The following is a 14,047-nucleotide window of genomic DNA, read 5'->3' as shown; positions in this document are numbered from 1 at the left end:
CTTCTAGAACTAACACCAAAAAATGATGTCCTTTTCATCATCAGTTCAGTTCAGTCACTTCATTGTGTCGGACTCTTTGCAACCCAATGGACTGCTGCATGCTAGGCTTCCCTGTCCATCACCAACTCCTGGAGCTTACTCAAACTCATGTTCATTTAGTCAGTGATGCCATCCAACCATCTCATCCTCTGTCATCCCCTTCTCCTCCCACCTTCAATCTATCCCAACATCAGGGTCTTTTCAAATGAGTCAGTTCTTTGCATCAGGTGGCCAAAGTATTGCAGTTTCAGCTTCAGCATCAGTCCTTCCAGTGAATATTCGGAACTGATCTCCTTTAGGATGGACTGGCTGGATCTGCTTGCAGTCCAAGGGATTCTCAAGAGTCTTTTCCAACACCACGGTTCAAAAGCATCAATTCTTCAGTGCTTAGCTTTCTTTCATCATAGGGGATTGAAATGCAAAAGTAGGAAGTCAAGAGATACCTGGAGTAACAGGCAAGCTTGGCCTTGGAGTACAGAATGAAGCTGGGCAAAGGCTAACAGAGTTTTGCCAAGAGAACACACTGGTCATAACAAATACCCTCTTCCAACAACATAATAGATGACTCTACACATGGACATCACCAGATGGTCAATATCGAAATCAGATTGATTATATTCTTTGCAGCCAAAGATGGACAAGCTCTATGCAGTCAGCAAAATCAAGACCAGGAACTGATTATGGCTCAAATCATGAATTCCTTATTGCAAAATTCAGACTTAAATTGAACAAAGTAGGGAAAACCACTAGGCCATTCAGGTATGACCTGAAGTAAATCCCTTCCAGTTATACAGTGGAAGTGAGAAATAGATTCAAGGGATAAAATCTGATAGACAGAGTGCCTGAAGAACTATGGACAGAGGTTCATAACACTGTACTGGAGGTGGTGGTCAAAATCATCCCCAAGGAAAAGAAATGCAAAAAGGCAAAGTGGTGTCTGAGGAGGACTTACAAATAGCTGAGTAAAAAGAGAAGTGAAAGGCAAAGGAGAAAAGGAAAGATATACCTATCTGAATGCAGAGTTCCAAAGAATAGCAAGGAGAGATAAGAAAGCCTTCCTCAGTGATCAATGCAAGAAATAGAGAAAAACAATAGAATGGGAAAGACTGGAGATCTCTTCAAGAAAATTAGAGATACCAAGGGAAAATTTCATACAAAATGGGCACAATAAAGGACAGAAACCATATGGACCTAACAGAAGCAAGAGATATCAAGAAGAGGTGGCAAGAATACACAGAATAACTGTACAAAATAGATCTTAATGACCCAGATAACCACGATTGTGTTGTGATCAATCACCTAGAGCCAGACATGCTGGAGTGTGAAGTCAAGTAGGCCTTAGGAAACATCGCTACCAACAAAGCTAGCGGAGGTGATGGAATTCCAGCTGAGCTATTTTGAATCCTAAAAGATGATGCTGTGAAAGTGCTGCACTAAATATGCCAGCAAATTTGGGAAACTCAGCAGTGGCCACAGGACTTGAAAAATCAATTTTTATTCCAATCCCAAAGAAAGGGAATGGGAAAGGATGTTCAAACTTCTGCACAACTGCACTCATTTCACACGCTAGCAAAGTAATGCTTAAAATTCTCCCAGCTAGGCTTCAACAGTACTTGAACAAGAACTTCCAGACTTTCAAGCTGGATTTAGAAAAGGCAGAGGAATCAGTAATCAAATTGCTGACATCTGTTGGATCATAGAGAAAGCAAGGGAATTCCAAAAGACATCTACTTCTGCTTCACTGACTATGCTAAAGTCTTTGACCATGTGGATCACAACAAACTGGAAAAATTCTCCAATAGGTGGGAATACCAGACTGCCTTACCTGCCTCCTGAGAAACCAGTATGCAGATCAAGAAACAACAGTTAGAACTGGACATGGAACAACAGAGTTGTTCCAAATTGGGAAAGGAGTATATCAAGGCTGTATGCTGTCACCCTGCTTATTTAACTTCTATGCAGAGTATATAATGAAAAATGTAGGGCTGGATGAAGCAGAAGCTGGAATCAAGATTGCAGGGAGACATAGCAATAACCTCAGATATGCAGATGATACCACCCTTATGGCAGAAAGCAAAGAGGACTTAAAAAGCCTCTTGATGAAGATGAAAGAAGAGAATGAAAAAGCTGGTTTAAAATTCAACAGTCAAAAAATGAAGATCATGGCATCCGGTCCCATGATTTCATGACAAATAGATGGAGTAAACAATGGAAACAGTGACAGACTTACTTTCTTGGGCTCCAAAATCACTGCAGATTGTGACTGCTGCCGTGAAACTAAACGTTGCTTGCTCCTTGGAAGAAAAGTTATGACCAACCTAGACTGGATATTAAAAAGCAGAGGCACTACTTTACCAACAAATATTTGTCTAGTTAAAGACATGGTTTTTCCAGTAGTCATGTATGGATGCCAGAATTGGACTACAAAGAAGTCGGAGCACCGAAGAATTGATGCTTTTGAACTGTGGTGTTGGGGAAGACTCTTGAGAGTCCCTTGGACTGCAAGGAAATCCAACCAGTCCATCCTAAAGGAGATCAGTCCTGGGTGTTCATTGGAAAGCCTGATGTTGAGCCTGAAACTCCTGTACTTTGGCCACCTGATGCGAAGAGCTGACTCATTTTAAAAGACCCTGATGCTGGGATGATTGAGGGCAGGAGGAGAAGGGGTGGCAGAGGATGAGATGGTTGGATGGCATCACCAACTCAGTGGACATGAGTTTGGGTGAACTCCGGGAGTTGGTGATGGACAGGGAGGCCTGGTGTGCTGCAGTCCCTGGGGTCGCAAAGAGTCAGACACAACTGAGCGACTGAACTGAACTGAACTATTGTTGCTATTTTACAGAGAGAGAAATTGAACCACAGACAGGTTTGGTAGCTGGCCTAGATTCATATCCCACAGTCTCAAGCCCTTCAAAGTCAGGGCCCCAAGATGGATGGGCCATGGTGAAAAGTTGTGACCAAATATGGTCAGAAGGGAATGGCAAACCACTTGAGTATTCTTGCCTCAAGAATCCCATGAACAGTATGAAAAGGCTAAAGCTATGACACTGAAAGATGAGCCCCCCGGGTAAGTAGGTGTCCAATATGCTACTGGGAAAGAGAGGAGAAATAGCTCCAGAAAGAATATGAGACTAGGCCAAGGCAGAAATGACACCCAGTTATGGATGTGTCTAATGGAGAAAGTAAATTTTGATGCTGTAAACAACAATATTGCATAGAGACCTGGAAAGTTAGGTCCATAAATAAAGGTAAACTGGATGTGGTCAAGCAGGAGATGGCAAGAGTGAACATCAACATTTTAGGAATCAGTGAACTACAATGTACCGGAATGGGTGAAGTTAACTCATATGACCATTATATCTACTACTATAGGCAAGAATCCCTTAGAAGAAATGGAGTAGCCCTCATGGCGAACAAAAGAGTCTGACATGCAGTACTTGGGTGCAGTCTCAAAACTTAGAGTATGATCTCTGTTCGATTCCAAGGCAAACCATTCAAGATCACAGTAATCCAAGTCTATGCCCTGACCACTAATGCTGAAGAAGCTGAAGTTGAATGGTTCTCTGAAGACCTACAAGACCGTCTAGAACTAACACCAAAAAAAGATGTCCTTTTCATCATCGGTAATTGGAATGCAAAAGTAGGAAGTCAAGAGATACCTGGAGTAATAGGCAAGCTTGGCCTTGGAGTACAGAATGAAGCTAGGCAAAGTCTAATAGAGTTCTGCCAAGAGAACACACTGGTCATAGCAAACACCCTCTTCCAACAACACAAGAGACGACTCTACACATGGACATCACCAGGTGGTCAATATCGAAATCAGATTGATTATATTCTTTGCAGCCAAAGATGGACAAGCTCTATACAGTCAGCAAAACCAAGACCGGGAGCTGATTATGGCTCAGATCATGAATTCCTTATTGCAATTCAGACTTAAATTGAACAAAGTAGGGAAAACCACTAGGCCATTCAAGTATGACCTAGAGTAAGTCCCTTGCAGTTATACAGTGGAAGTGAGAAACAGATTCAAGGGATAAGATCTGATAGACAGAGTGCCTGAAGAACTATGGACAGAGGTTCATAACATTGTACTGGAGGTGGTGGTCAAAATCATCCTCAAGTAAAAGAAATGCAAAAAGGCAAAATGGTGTCTGAGGAGGACTTACAAATAGTTGAGAAAAGAAGAGAAGCAAAAGGCAAAGGAGGAAAGGAGAGATATACCCAACTGGATGCAGAGTTCCAGAGAATAGCAAGTAGAGATAAGAAAGCATTCTTACGTGAACAAAGCAAGCAGAGGAAAATGATAGAATGGAAAAAGCTAGAGATCTCTTCAACAAAATTGGAGATGTCAAGGGAACATCTCATGCAAAGATGGGCACAATAAAGGACAGAAATGGTAAAGACCTAACAGAAAAGAAGATATTAAGAAGATGTGGCAGGAATAAACAGAATCATACAAAAAAGCTCAATGACCCAGATAACCATGATGATATGTTCACTCACCTAGAACCAGACATTTTGTAGTGTGAAGTCAAGTGGGCCTTACAAAGCAATGATATGAACAATGCTAATGGAGGTGATTAAATGCTAATGGAGGTGATGGAATTCCAGCGGAGCTATTTCAATCCCCAAAGATAATGTTATTATAGTGCTATACTCGATATGCCAGCAAATTTGGAAAACTCAACAGTGGCCACAGGACTTGAAAAATCAATTTTCATTCCAATCCCAAAGAGAAGGAATACCAAAGAATATTCAAAGTACTGCATAATTGCTCTCATTTCACATGCTAGCAAGGTAATGCTCAAACTCTTTCAAACTAGACTTCAACAGTACGTGAACTGAGAACTTCTAGATGTTCAAGTTGGATTTAGAAAAGGCAGAGGGACCAAAAATCAAATTGCCAACATGTGTTGGATCATAGAATAAGCAAGAGAATTCCACTCATTTATGCTATTGCAGGTCCTCACAGGCAGGATGGCTGGTTTCCCACAGAAAATGAAAAGTTGGCCCTGAAATATACCTCGTCTCCATCCCTCCACATGCTCTTCAGTCCCAAGACCTCACTCACGTTTTTGTTTCTCTCCTGATTGGGCTCTTCTGGAGCAAGCTCTCCGATGAGCAGTGGTTTAAGGTACAATCGCGCAAAGTCAGGATCCGGATGCATGGCTCTGAAGACGTCCTGTGAATCAGAGAGAACTGTTAGAGGCTTAAAAAAGACATGCTTACACACAGATATCGCCCCTTCCTTACTTTGTTCTGTTTCGACCTTAGGAACCAGCACACACTATGTTATAGAGCATTTACTTCTAACTGTAGGTTGACATTTCAAGTTCATTGATCAGAATTACCCTTGGAATTTCTCTATGAAAGCCTCACACTGGAGATCCACCCACTGAGTGCACGGCTTACTAGGCAAGTCCAGGGTAGCCAGTTGATCCCCAAGCATTGGAAGAGATCGTTGTTTATTCTATTGAGCCCAGAAAATTGGCTTTGAGATTATGGGCCATGGTGAATCTTTAGAGTCAAACCTCAGGCTTGGTGTGGAAGTTGCCCACATTATTTGGAGCATGTAGCAACCAAGACTGCCTATGTAAATCACATCCATCAGAGTTTCCCGTCTAGTTCTTGGTCAAGGACCAGGGGACAGAGGCTCTTGAATTAAGTTATTTCCAAGGAAAGACAAATTAAAGTTGATGATGATAACAAATGTGTAAGAGAGCATGGGAGCAAAGCCCTCGAACCCTTAGTGGTCTAAAGTGGCACTTTCTTGGCTAAGTTTATCTCTGAAGAAGCCTTACTACTCTTTCTAAAAGAAAACACCACAGCATTCTCTGTAGGGGCTTGAGACAGGCATCAAGTAGAGCTGACCCACTGCATTTTCCAACTCCATTCCCATGTTAAGTAGTAACTCCAAGTGGCTATGAGAAGCAGTGTTGGTTCCCATGGCCTGCTTAAGTTTGGAAATAAGAGATAGTCTTTTTTATTTTTTCCTCCAGGGATTTAAACTGCTTTGGGGGGAAGGAGGCTTCTCCAAGAGTAAGATACTGGACTTCTTGCTATTACGGCTCTGAGAATAGGAACGATTAAGTGTGAAGAAAAATAACCAAGGTTTTAATTTGAATATGTGGAATCCATACACAATACCTTGGGGTGGCAGTGTTGTATAGCGCTGATTAAGAAAGGATCCCTGAGCAGCCTTCCTACACCTAAATTCTATACTTGTAATTGTGGACAAGTCTCTTGACCAGTCCATGCTCCTATTTTCTCTTCCATAACATGGGAGTGACATCAATAGCTAATCAATTTATAAAGTTATTATAAAAATTAAGTGAATTGATTAGAATCTGAGTGGTTTATAGTAAATTCTCAAACATATTAGTTCTCTTTCCTATATGTATACCTCTGGGCTTCCCTGGTGGCTCAGACGGTAAAGAATCTGCCTGCAATGCAGGAGACCCCAGTTTGATCCCTGGGTTGGGAAGATCCCCTGCAGAAGGGAAAGGCTACCCACTCCAGTATTCTGGCCTGGAGAATTCCATGGACAAAGGAGCCTGGTGGGCTACAGTCCATGTGGTTGCAAAGAGTACATGACTGAGAGACTAAGACACACAGGGATAAGAGCTACTTGCCTTCCTTCTCTTCAATAAAATATAACAGTTCAGAAATTTTCTTTCCATAGTCCAATGTCTAATGTGGAGTGAGCTCTGAATTATTTTAGTGAATATAATGAACCCTCCATATTCAAAATCTAAAGCAACTTTAGATATATCTATAACTACATACAAACTTACACATAAAGTATTTTCATATGTGTAGGCTTTTATGTATATATATAAAATGAATGAGATTATTCAGAAGGGTGCAATATCAACTCTTTAGACTCACTTTTCTAGATTCAGTGATGTAAGAAGGGATTTGTATCTGCTAGAACCAGTCCAGGCTCTACTGTTCATTCTGCCTTTGTACACTTTCTCTGACCCCCTTGGGAAATGCTGCTTTCAAAGATGTGTTTTCTTTGGCACATCCAATGACTCTAAAGTCAGTTTACCTAACTAGGATGAGAGTCATTCAGTGATTAACAACGTGACTAAACCATTTCAGGGTGGCCCATACTGAAAAGTCATGTTCTGCTGATTGTGAAGGAACAGATGAGGCTGAGAAACACTCTGAGGGATCAGGATCAGAGTGTGGAGGAGGGGTGAGGTCCTGGATTTACATCTTACTCTGAGCAGTCACCCAGAGCCCAGGAACAGTGTGCTGACACTAATATTCCTTGGGGTTCACTGTTTCTTCTGATCTTCAGCAAGATTCACAGGTCAATACTGTGACAACAGAGACTGAGACCTACAGAGTTTTCCAGAATAGTAAGAACGGCCCTGCCATGTGGAACTCTTTTCAGTGTATTAATGGGCAGTACAAAAGTGGCAGGTGGTCTTAGAATATTCAGTTTGAAGGAATTCCCTATTAGAGTCTGGATACAGAGTAAGTTGTGAAATCTCCTTCTCGAAAGACCTTCAACAATGAGTTTTTTTTTAATTAACATTATTTGGCAAGTATGCTCCTCCTGAAGAAAGTCCAGGGGTAAATGAAGGGGAGAGGGAGTAACACAATTTTTTTAGTGTATCCTGTGTACAAGGTGCTCTATGGGCCAACTCATCATCATCAACTTAGTTCCATCATTTTTGCTATACATATCAAGACTCCAAATCTCAGGACATTGCCACAGTAAGTGGGAGAGCCAGGATTTGAACTCAAGGCTATGTGGCTTTAAAGCCACGAAGCCGTAAAGGTCCATTCGAGCCTTAACGTGTACAGTTCTTTTCCTGAAAGAAGGGTGATATGAGATTGTTTGGGGATGGTGTTAAGATCAGTATATGCATGCTAGGCGGTTAGTAAAGCTGTTTCCCCACCTTAGGTTTTAATCACGTGCATCACTTTGTCTGTGGCTCCAACCTACTTCTCCAGGTTTACCTCTCACCGTACCCTTCATGCCTCATCCTGTCCAATGGAACTCTCCCTATCTGATAAACATTCTATGACCCTGTGTAGTTCTGAAGCTTTGTAATACATACTGTTCTCTTTATCTTGACTGCTTTCCTCCATTTTTTTTTGTTCTACTTAAAAGTTCTTTCTCATTCTTCAACATCCAGATGAAATATGCCTTCCTAACACAGTCAGGAAAGTTATTTACGGTTTCTTCTGGACTCCCATGACACTTTGTTCCTAAAGCTTGCCAAATGATGTTGCAGTGAAACTGTATATTCACCAAGGCCTTCTCTAGTGGCTTTTGATTTTTTTTGAAGACTGGGACCATGCCCTATTGATTAAATTATACCTGATGTTTTTCTCTGTGCCTGAAATATGACATGTGACAAGAGATGTCTGATGAATAAGGGAAAGGGTGAGTGAATAGACCAGTGTATGATTTCTCTAAAAAGGAGAAAGTTGAGAAGTATTTAGTTCAAAGGATATGGGTCTTAAGCACTGCTGTCTCTTCCCCACCCTCAGTATCTCTATTTTCTGACCTTTTAACTACTTTATCATCTCTCATTTTCGTCTGTTATCTTTTGATTCACTTCTCAACCATCATCTCTATTTCCTAACCTATTCATAAATTTACATTGGAGCTCCTCTCAAGACTGATTATTTCCCAAACAGTATCAACACAGAGGAAAGATGTGATTATCTTTGCTTTCACAAGTGACTTTGGAAATCCTGCTGATTTTTTGCTGTTATTTAATGGCGGATGCAAAGATGTCCTTTATTGGAAGAGCAGTATGATACCTAGTAGGAGAGACAAGTATGTAAAGTGAGAAGGCCCAAGAAAAGTCATGTCCTTACAATCTAACTACTGTATACAGGCTGTGCCCTGCATCAAGGCACTTGGCCTAGAGGGCATGTGTGGGTTGAAATCCAGGAGACACCCCATTTGCAAAATCTTGTTCTGCAATCAGTCAAAGTGTGTGCCTATTAAATTTACACCATTATATAGTATAGGGAGCAGTGCAGTATGTTGTTTATATTGGGAAAATTGCTTAATCTCTCAAGATTCGATTTGTTTTCTAACTGTGGATGCTACTTAGTCTGCTCCATGGGCTCATTTATTTCTTCATTCATTTATTCACTCATTATAAAACCTTGCTGAAAACTTAGCCTAGCAGCAAAGAGCTTAAGCTTTGGAATCAGATGCCATTAAATGATGATATTTTTATATTATTATTATTTGGTTCATCTGCAGTGGGTTGAAATTTCCCCAAACTCAGAAAAAAAAAAACCACCCATGGTGAATATATGTATATAGTCACAAAACAATATAACTAAAACATAGATTTTGATTTACTTATCTCAAAAAGCTCACCAGGGGACTTCCCTGTCAGTCTGGTGGTTAAAACTCCATGCTTCCAATGGAGGATGTGGGTTCCATCCCTGTTGGGCAACTAAGGTCCCACATGCCTTGCAGCACAGCCAAAAAAAAAAAAAAACCTCACCAGAATATTCAATATTCAGCCACGGATACCCATTACTACATCTTTGGGTAGTTCCTCTTCTGGTTCCTTCTCAGATCTCACCTGTTTCAAGGCAAATGTTAAAACAAGGTCCCTCGTATTTTCTGGGAGATCACAAGTTTTGAGTAGGCTGATTTACAGGGAGAATACAGTCTTTGCCTTCACTGTGGAAAAGAGCTACTTTGGAGTGGAGAATGTTTACGTGAAGTCACCAAAATTCCTCTCCACCCACAGGGATAAACAGAGGGTTATTTATTTATTTATTTTTCACCATAACTCACTCTATTATTTGAGAACTTTCACTATTTGAGATTTTTTCCTGTGACATACTTAACTGAGCTCCAGGCCAGACTCTCTATCTCCACTGTCCCCACCAAACCTGTTCATCTTCCTGGTTTCATTATCTCGTAATGGCAACTGCCACCCACTTACCTACATAAGTCATCCATCAGACAGTTTAGACTCCTTACTCCTGCTTACTTACCCAGCCACTAATCCCCTATTATAAATTATGTCTCCTGGTTATCCATCCACTCTTCCTCATTTCTGTTGTCAGTGCCTTATTCAGGACCTCAGCATGTTCCCTGGACTCCTTCCTTCATTTTGACTCTTTTTGTAAAAAATTATTTTACATGAGACCATAGCCTATTAACAATGTTGTGATAGCTTCAGGCGGACAGCAAAGGGACTCAGCCATATGGTTACCTGTACCCATTCTCCCTTGACTAACTCTTCTTGATCTTCAACCTTTACTTAACCTCCACGCTGGTGTTTGAAAAAGAGTCCCTCTTCATGGCCATTGTCACCTATTATCACTTTAACTGCACTTGTCTCTTTACTCTTGTACCTATTTTTCAACTTGAACCATCATTCAAATGATAATGAAATTAAAATTTAATTTTAAGGTAAAAAATTATGTTGACAACCCACAAAAGATGCAGTTATTACTGATGACAACTTTCCTTTTAAAAACACCTAGAATCCTGGTTGGTTTCCTTGTAGGACTGGGTGTAGGGAGGAATGCTGGGCTAGAGGAGTGTCATTACCTGCAGCGGGAGGAGAGGGAGACCTACAGTGATGGTAAAATCCAGAGTCCTTCGCTCAGAACTCAAGACCCTCTCTCCCCCTTCTCCTTCTCTTGTCTCTTTCTTTACCTCCCACACCCTTCATCCTCTCTTCCTCCTTCTCCTCTTCTCATCCTCAAGCCATCATATTGACCAGGATTGTGCTAAGCAAAGGGTGTGGCCAGGCTGGGACAGCTATTCTGCTGGTGCTTGCTCATGATGTGAACCTGATCTGTATTCCACCTCTGTACACATCCTGTCTTGCCCCACCCCGGTGTTGCCTCTGTTGATTCCACGTGACTCTTTTGGACTTGCACACAGCTCTATCTTTTTCCACCTTGCAGGCTTCCAAGCAGTTGAAACAAATTTTGCTATATTTCCTCTAGGCTTTTGTCATCTTTTCCTGTCATATTGGATTTTTACTCTGATGAAGAGCTTGAGTTTCTCAGTGTCCTTCTCAGAGCGTGATATTCAGATATGAGGAGGTGGGTGACTATGCACATTGGGTAATAACCATGACTTCTTTGTTCTGAACATGCTGCTCTTGTGCACACCTCACAAGATTGTGTTTACTTCTTTTGTGGAGCCCAGAAATATTGTTGACTTACTTACATAAAACTTGGGACTTCCCAGGTGGTGCTAGTGGTAAAAAACCCACCTGCCAATGTAGGAGACATAAGAGATGTCGGTTCGATCCCTCGGTAGGGAAGATCCTCTGGAGGAGGGCAGGACAACTGACTCTAGTATTCTTTGCTGGAGAATTGCCAAGGACAGAGGAGCCTAGTGGGCTATAGTCCATAGGGTTGCCCAGAGTCAGAGACAACTGAAGCAACTTAACACAACTTAGCACGCAGCACGCTTCATATGGACGTATTATAATCTACATAATTAACTCTTCTTGTTGGACTTATAAGTTGTTTCTGGCTTTTCCTAGGTAAGCTTTCCTAGGTGAGAAGATCTGAGCCTCGACTTTAGTTATTAGCATTGTGCATTAGTTTTAAATCATATAATTTAAAAAAATCAGATAAATAAGATGTGCAATAACAGGAACTGATGTGCCTGTGTTTTGTATAATAGACTTATTTTTCTTAGTAAAATTCCTTGGACAACATGACAATTTATCTCAGAATAACTAAGTAATAATAAACACCATTTTTTGACTGTTTAATCTGTGCCAGGTATAAGAATAAAACCTTTATTTTATCTTTGCTGACTTTGACAACCATACTAAGACAGAAGTATCAATACCTCACTTTCTAGATAAAGGAGCTGAGGCTCCAAGAGCTTCAGCAATCTCCTCAAGACATTCTTAGTAAGTGGTGGAGCCCACATGCAAACCATACCTGATTCATTCTCAAATTTGTACTCTTAATCATTAGACTGAACACCTAAAAAAGTTTTAGAATGACTGACCACATGAATGAATGAATGAATGAGTGACCCTATGGAACAAAGTACCTTGGTATCATTATGTACTTTTCATGAGAAGGATGGAGGCTTGGAGAAGAGTTTCTATGTAAATAAGGAAAGACGCGCCTCTCTGGGCAGGTACAGCTATGGTCCAGGGCTTGTGCACAGAGATCATATGTTGGTGCACATTTGCCTTTCAGGGCACAGCCTGCAAACACTTTTTAGGCTGTAGAGAGCATTTGACCTCAGGTTCTCTGACTTCGTGTTCTTCTCTCCTTCCCTAGAGAACATGCCGTTTCTCCACCAAGTATTCCTCTGTTCCCAAAGAGCTGGCAACAAACAATCAGGATTTCTAAGCAGGTGGTAAACAGGAAATGTTAATCACACCTCTGAGGCTAAGGAAGCTGTGATATGAATAATAATAGCTACGATTTAATGAAAAGTGTGTCTGGTATTATGATAAACACTTTACAAGCTTTAGTCTCATTTACTAATTAGATGGGTAAGGTCATTCCCATCATGCAGATGATGAAGCTGAGTTCCAGAGCGTTTCAATGACTTTCCTGGACTTATATAACCAGTATACCACACCTCGGGCTCCATGTACTCTGAGTGGCCATGGAGTACCGTGGTTGTCAGAATTCTCCTGGCACCCTTCCATTCTTCTCTAGCCATCATCCCCTGGAGACTTTTCTCTGAACATTCTGGATCTGCCTTCTTAAAGTGTAGGGTACATGACTGACCATACTCAGAGTGTTCATCCTTAAGACACAAATCCTAAGGTGTCATGGGTATTTTCCCATAAGGTTCTGATCATTTCTATTTTATTAATCAGTTCTTCCTTGTTGACTAGAATTGGATGCAGAATCATGGTCTTTCTCTAACTTCTGGGAGATAAAAACTCGCCAGCAAATTACAAATTCATCAGCTGAGCTGCTTGCTGCAAGCTACATCTACCAGTTTTATTCAAAGTGGTTAAAGGTACATATTTTTCTAACACATCCTCTGAGCTGATTCTGTGACTTGTGTTAGAAAAGCATCGTCCATATTTTCTTTGTGTTGTGGAGATGAGATCTGTGGTATTTTTTTCCTCTTTTTTGCCACTTTATTTCTTTAATTGAAGTAGAATTGCTTTACAGAATTGTGTGGTTTTCTGTCATACATCAACAGGTATATTTTCCCTTTATTTTTGTTAATCTGTCTCCCAATTCTTACACAAATGCCTGTCACTTGACTTCTACTCTCAGCTCCCTGGCTTCCTAGGGTCTTCCTGACACAGGGGAGACTCCCGTCACGGGCTGCAGGCTCATGTGCACTTTCCCAGGAAAAGGTTGAGCTTTGTTGTAAAAATATCAGATCAGACTGGAGTGGTGGGGATGCGGAAGGGTCTGTTCAGAAAGGCATTCCTCTGGCTGCAGAATCAAGACGAGAAGATGGTAGAAGACCCTGATTAGACAGAGAAGTTGAGAAATTTGGGGAAAATGAGAAATGGGGAAAGAAGATGTTGCTAGTGTCAAAAAACAAAATCTTTCTTACTTTGCAAACATGCCATATGCTTGTGTATTCTGTTTTTATCAGTCAGGTAACACTCACAGAGAAGAGCTTCATGAATCAATATTTTTAATCCTATGCTTTGAAACCAGTTGGGAAAATTATATACTAACATGAAAACAACAAGGGTAACATAAAAAAAATCTGTTTAAATTTCTACTCTGTAATATGCTAATTTTCTGATCTTGAATTAGTTTATTTAACTCCTTTTATTCTCCATTTCTTCGTGTGTATAATATGGAGAAAAAGTTCCTAATTGGGCTAAAACCAACTTTCTTATAGAATATTTTAGAAGGGATTACTAAACGCGTTTAAGGATTGAGAAGCCTCCCTCTTCAATATTAAATGGAAATTTTATTTTTAAGATCAGCTATAAAGAGCTTTATGGTATAAAACCTATCTGGTTTAAAAATTTGTCACTGTTATTTGTGGACTGTGAGATACATTATTTTCATGTTTTAGCATCAGTTCTTT

General features: G+C 40.7%; 2 protein-coding genes across 17 annotated transcripts in view; one reads left to right on the top strand and one right to left on the bottom strand.

The window, feature by feature from the left end:
- The window catches only part of LOC145525546 (fatty acid desaturase 2-like protein FADS2B), a 28,845-nt gene extending 20,793 nt beyond the window's left edge, over window positions 1–8,052 (bottom strand). Inside the window, exons 1-2 of one of the 2 annotated variants that reach the window (XM_081538898.1) lie at window positions 7,953–8,052; window positions 5,111–5,221 (exon numbers count right to left, since the gene is read on the bottom strand). In XM_081538898.1, the coding sequence (XP_081395024.1) occupies window positions 5,111–5,206 (96 nt within the window). In that variant the 5' untranslated portion in view covers window positions 5,207–5,221; window positions 7,953–8,052. The remainder of the gene's footprint in view (window positions 1–5,110; window positions 5,222–7,952) is intronic. The other variant, XM_081538897.1, reaches the window with a different exon arrangement.
- The window catches only part of LOC145525547 (olfactory receptor 8I2), a 120,071-nt gene that overhangs the window by 29,294 nt on the left and 76,730 nt on the right, over window positions 1–14,047 (top strand). Inside the window, exon 1 of one of the 15 annotated variants that reach the window (XR_014068281.1) lies at window positions 12,720–13,003. The exons of 13 other annotated variants lie outside the window; for them this stretch is intronic. The gene's annotated coding sequence lies outside the window, so the exon portion shown is untranslated. Of the gene's footprint in view, window positions 1–12,719; window positions 13,004–14,047 lie in introns of those variants that run through there. One more of the 15 variants, XR_014068282.1, reaches the window with a different exon arrangement.

The sequence above is a fragment of the Giraffa tippelskirchi genome, chromosome 11 (genome assembly GCF_054371585.1).
Source record: "Giraffa tippelskirchi isolate mGirTip1 chromosome 11, T2T-mGirTip1v1.2.pri, whole genome shotgun sequence".
Taxonomy (NCBI): Eukaryota; Metazoa; Chordata; class Mammalia; order Artiodactyla; family Giraffidae; genus Giraffa; species Giraffa tippelskirchi.
The sequence above is the reverse complement of the archived record's forward strand: the minus strand, read 5'-3'. Positions and strand labels throughout refer to the sequence as shown.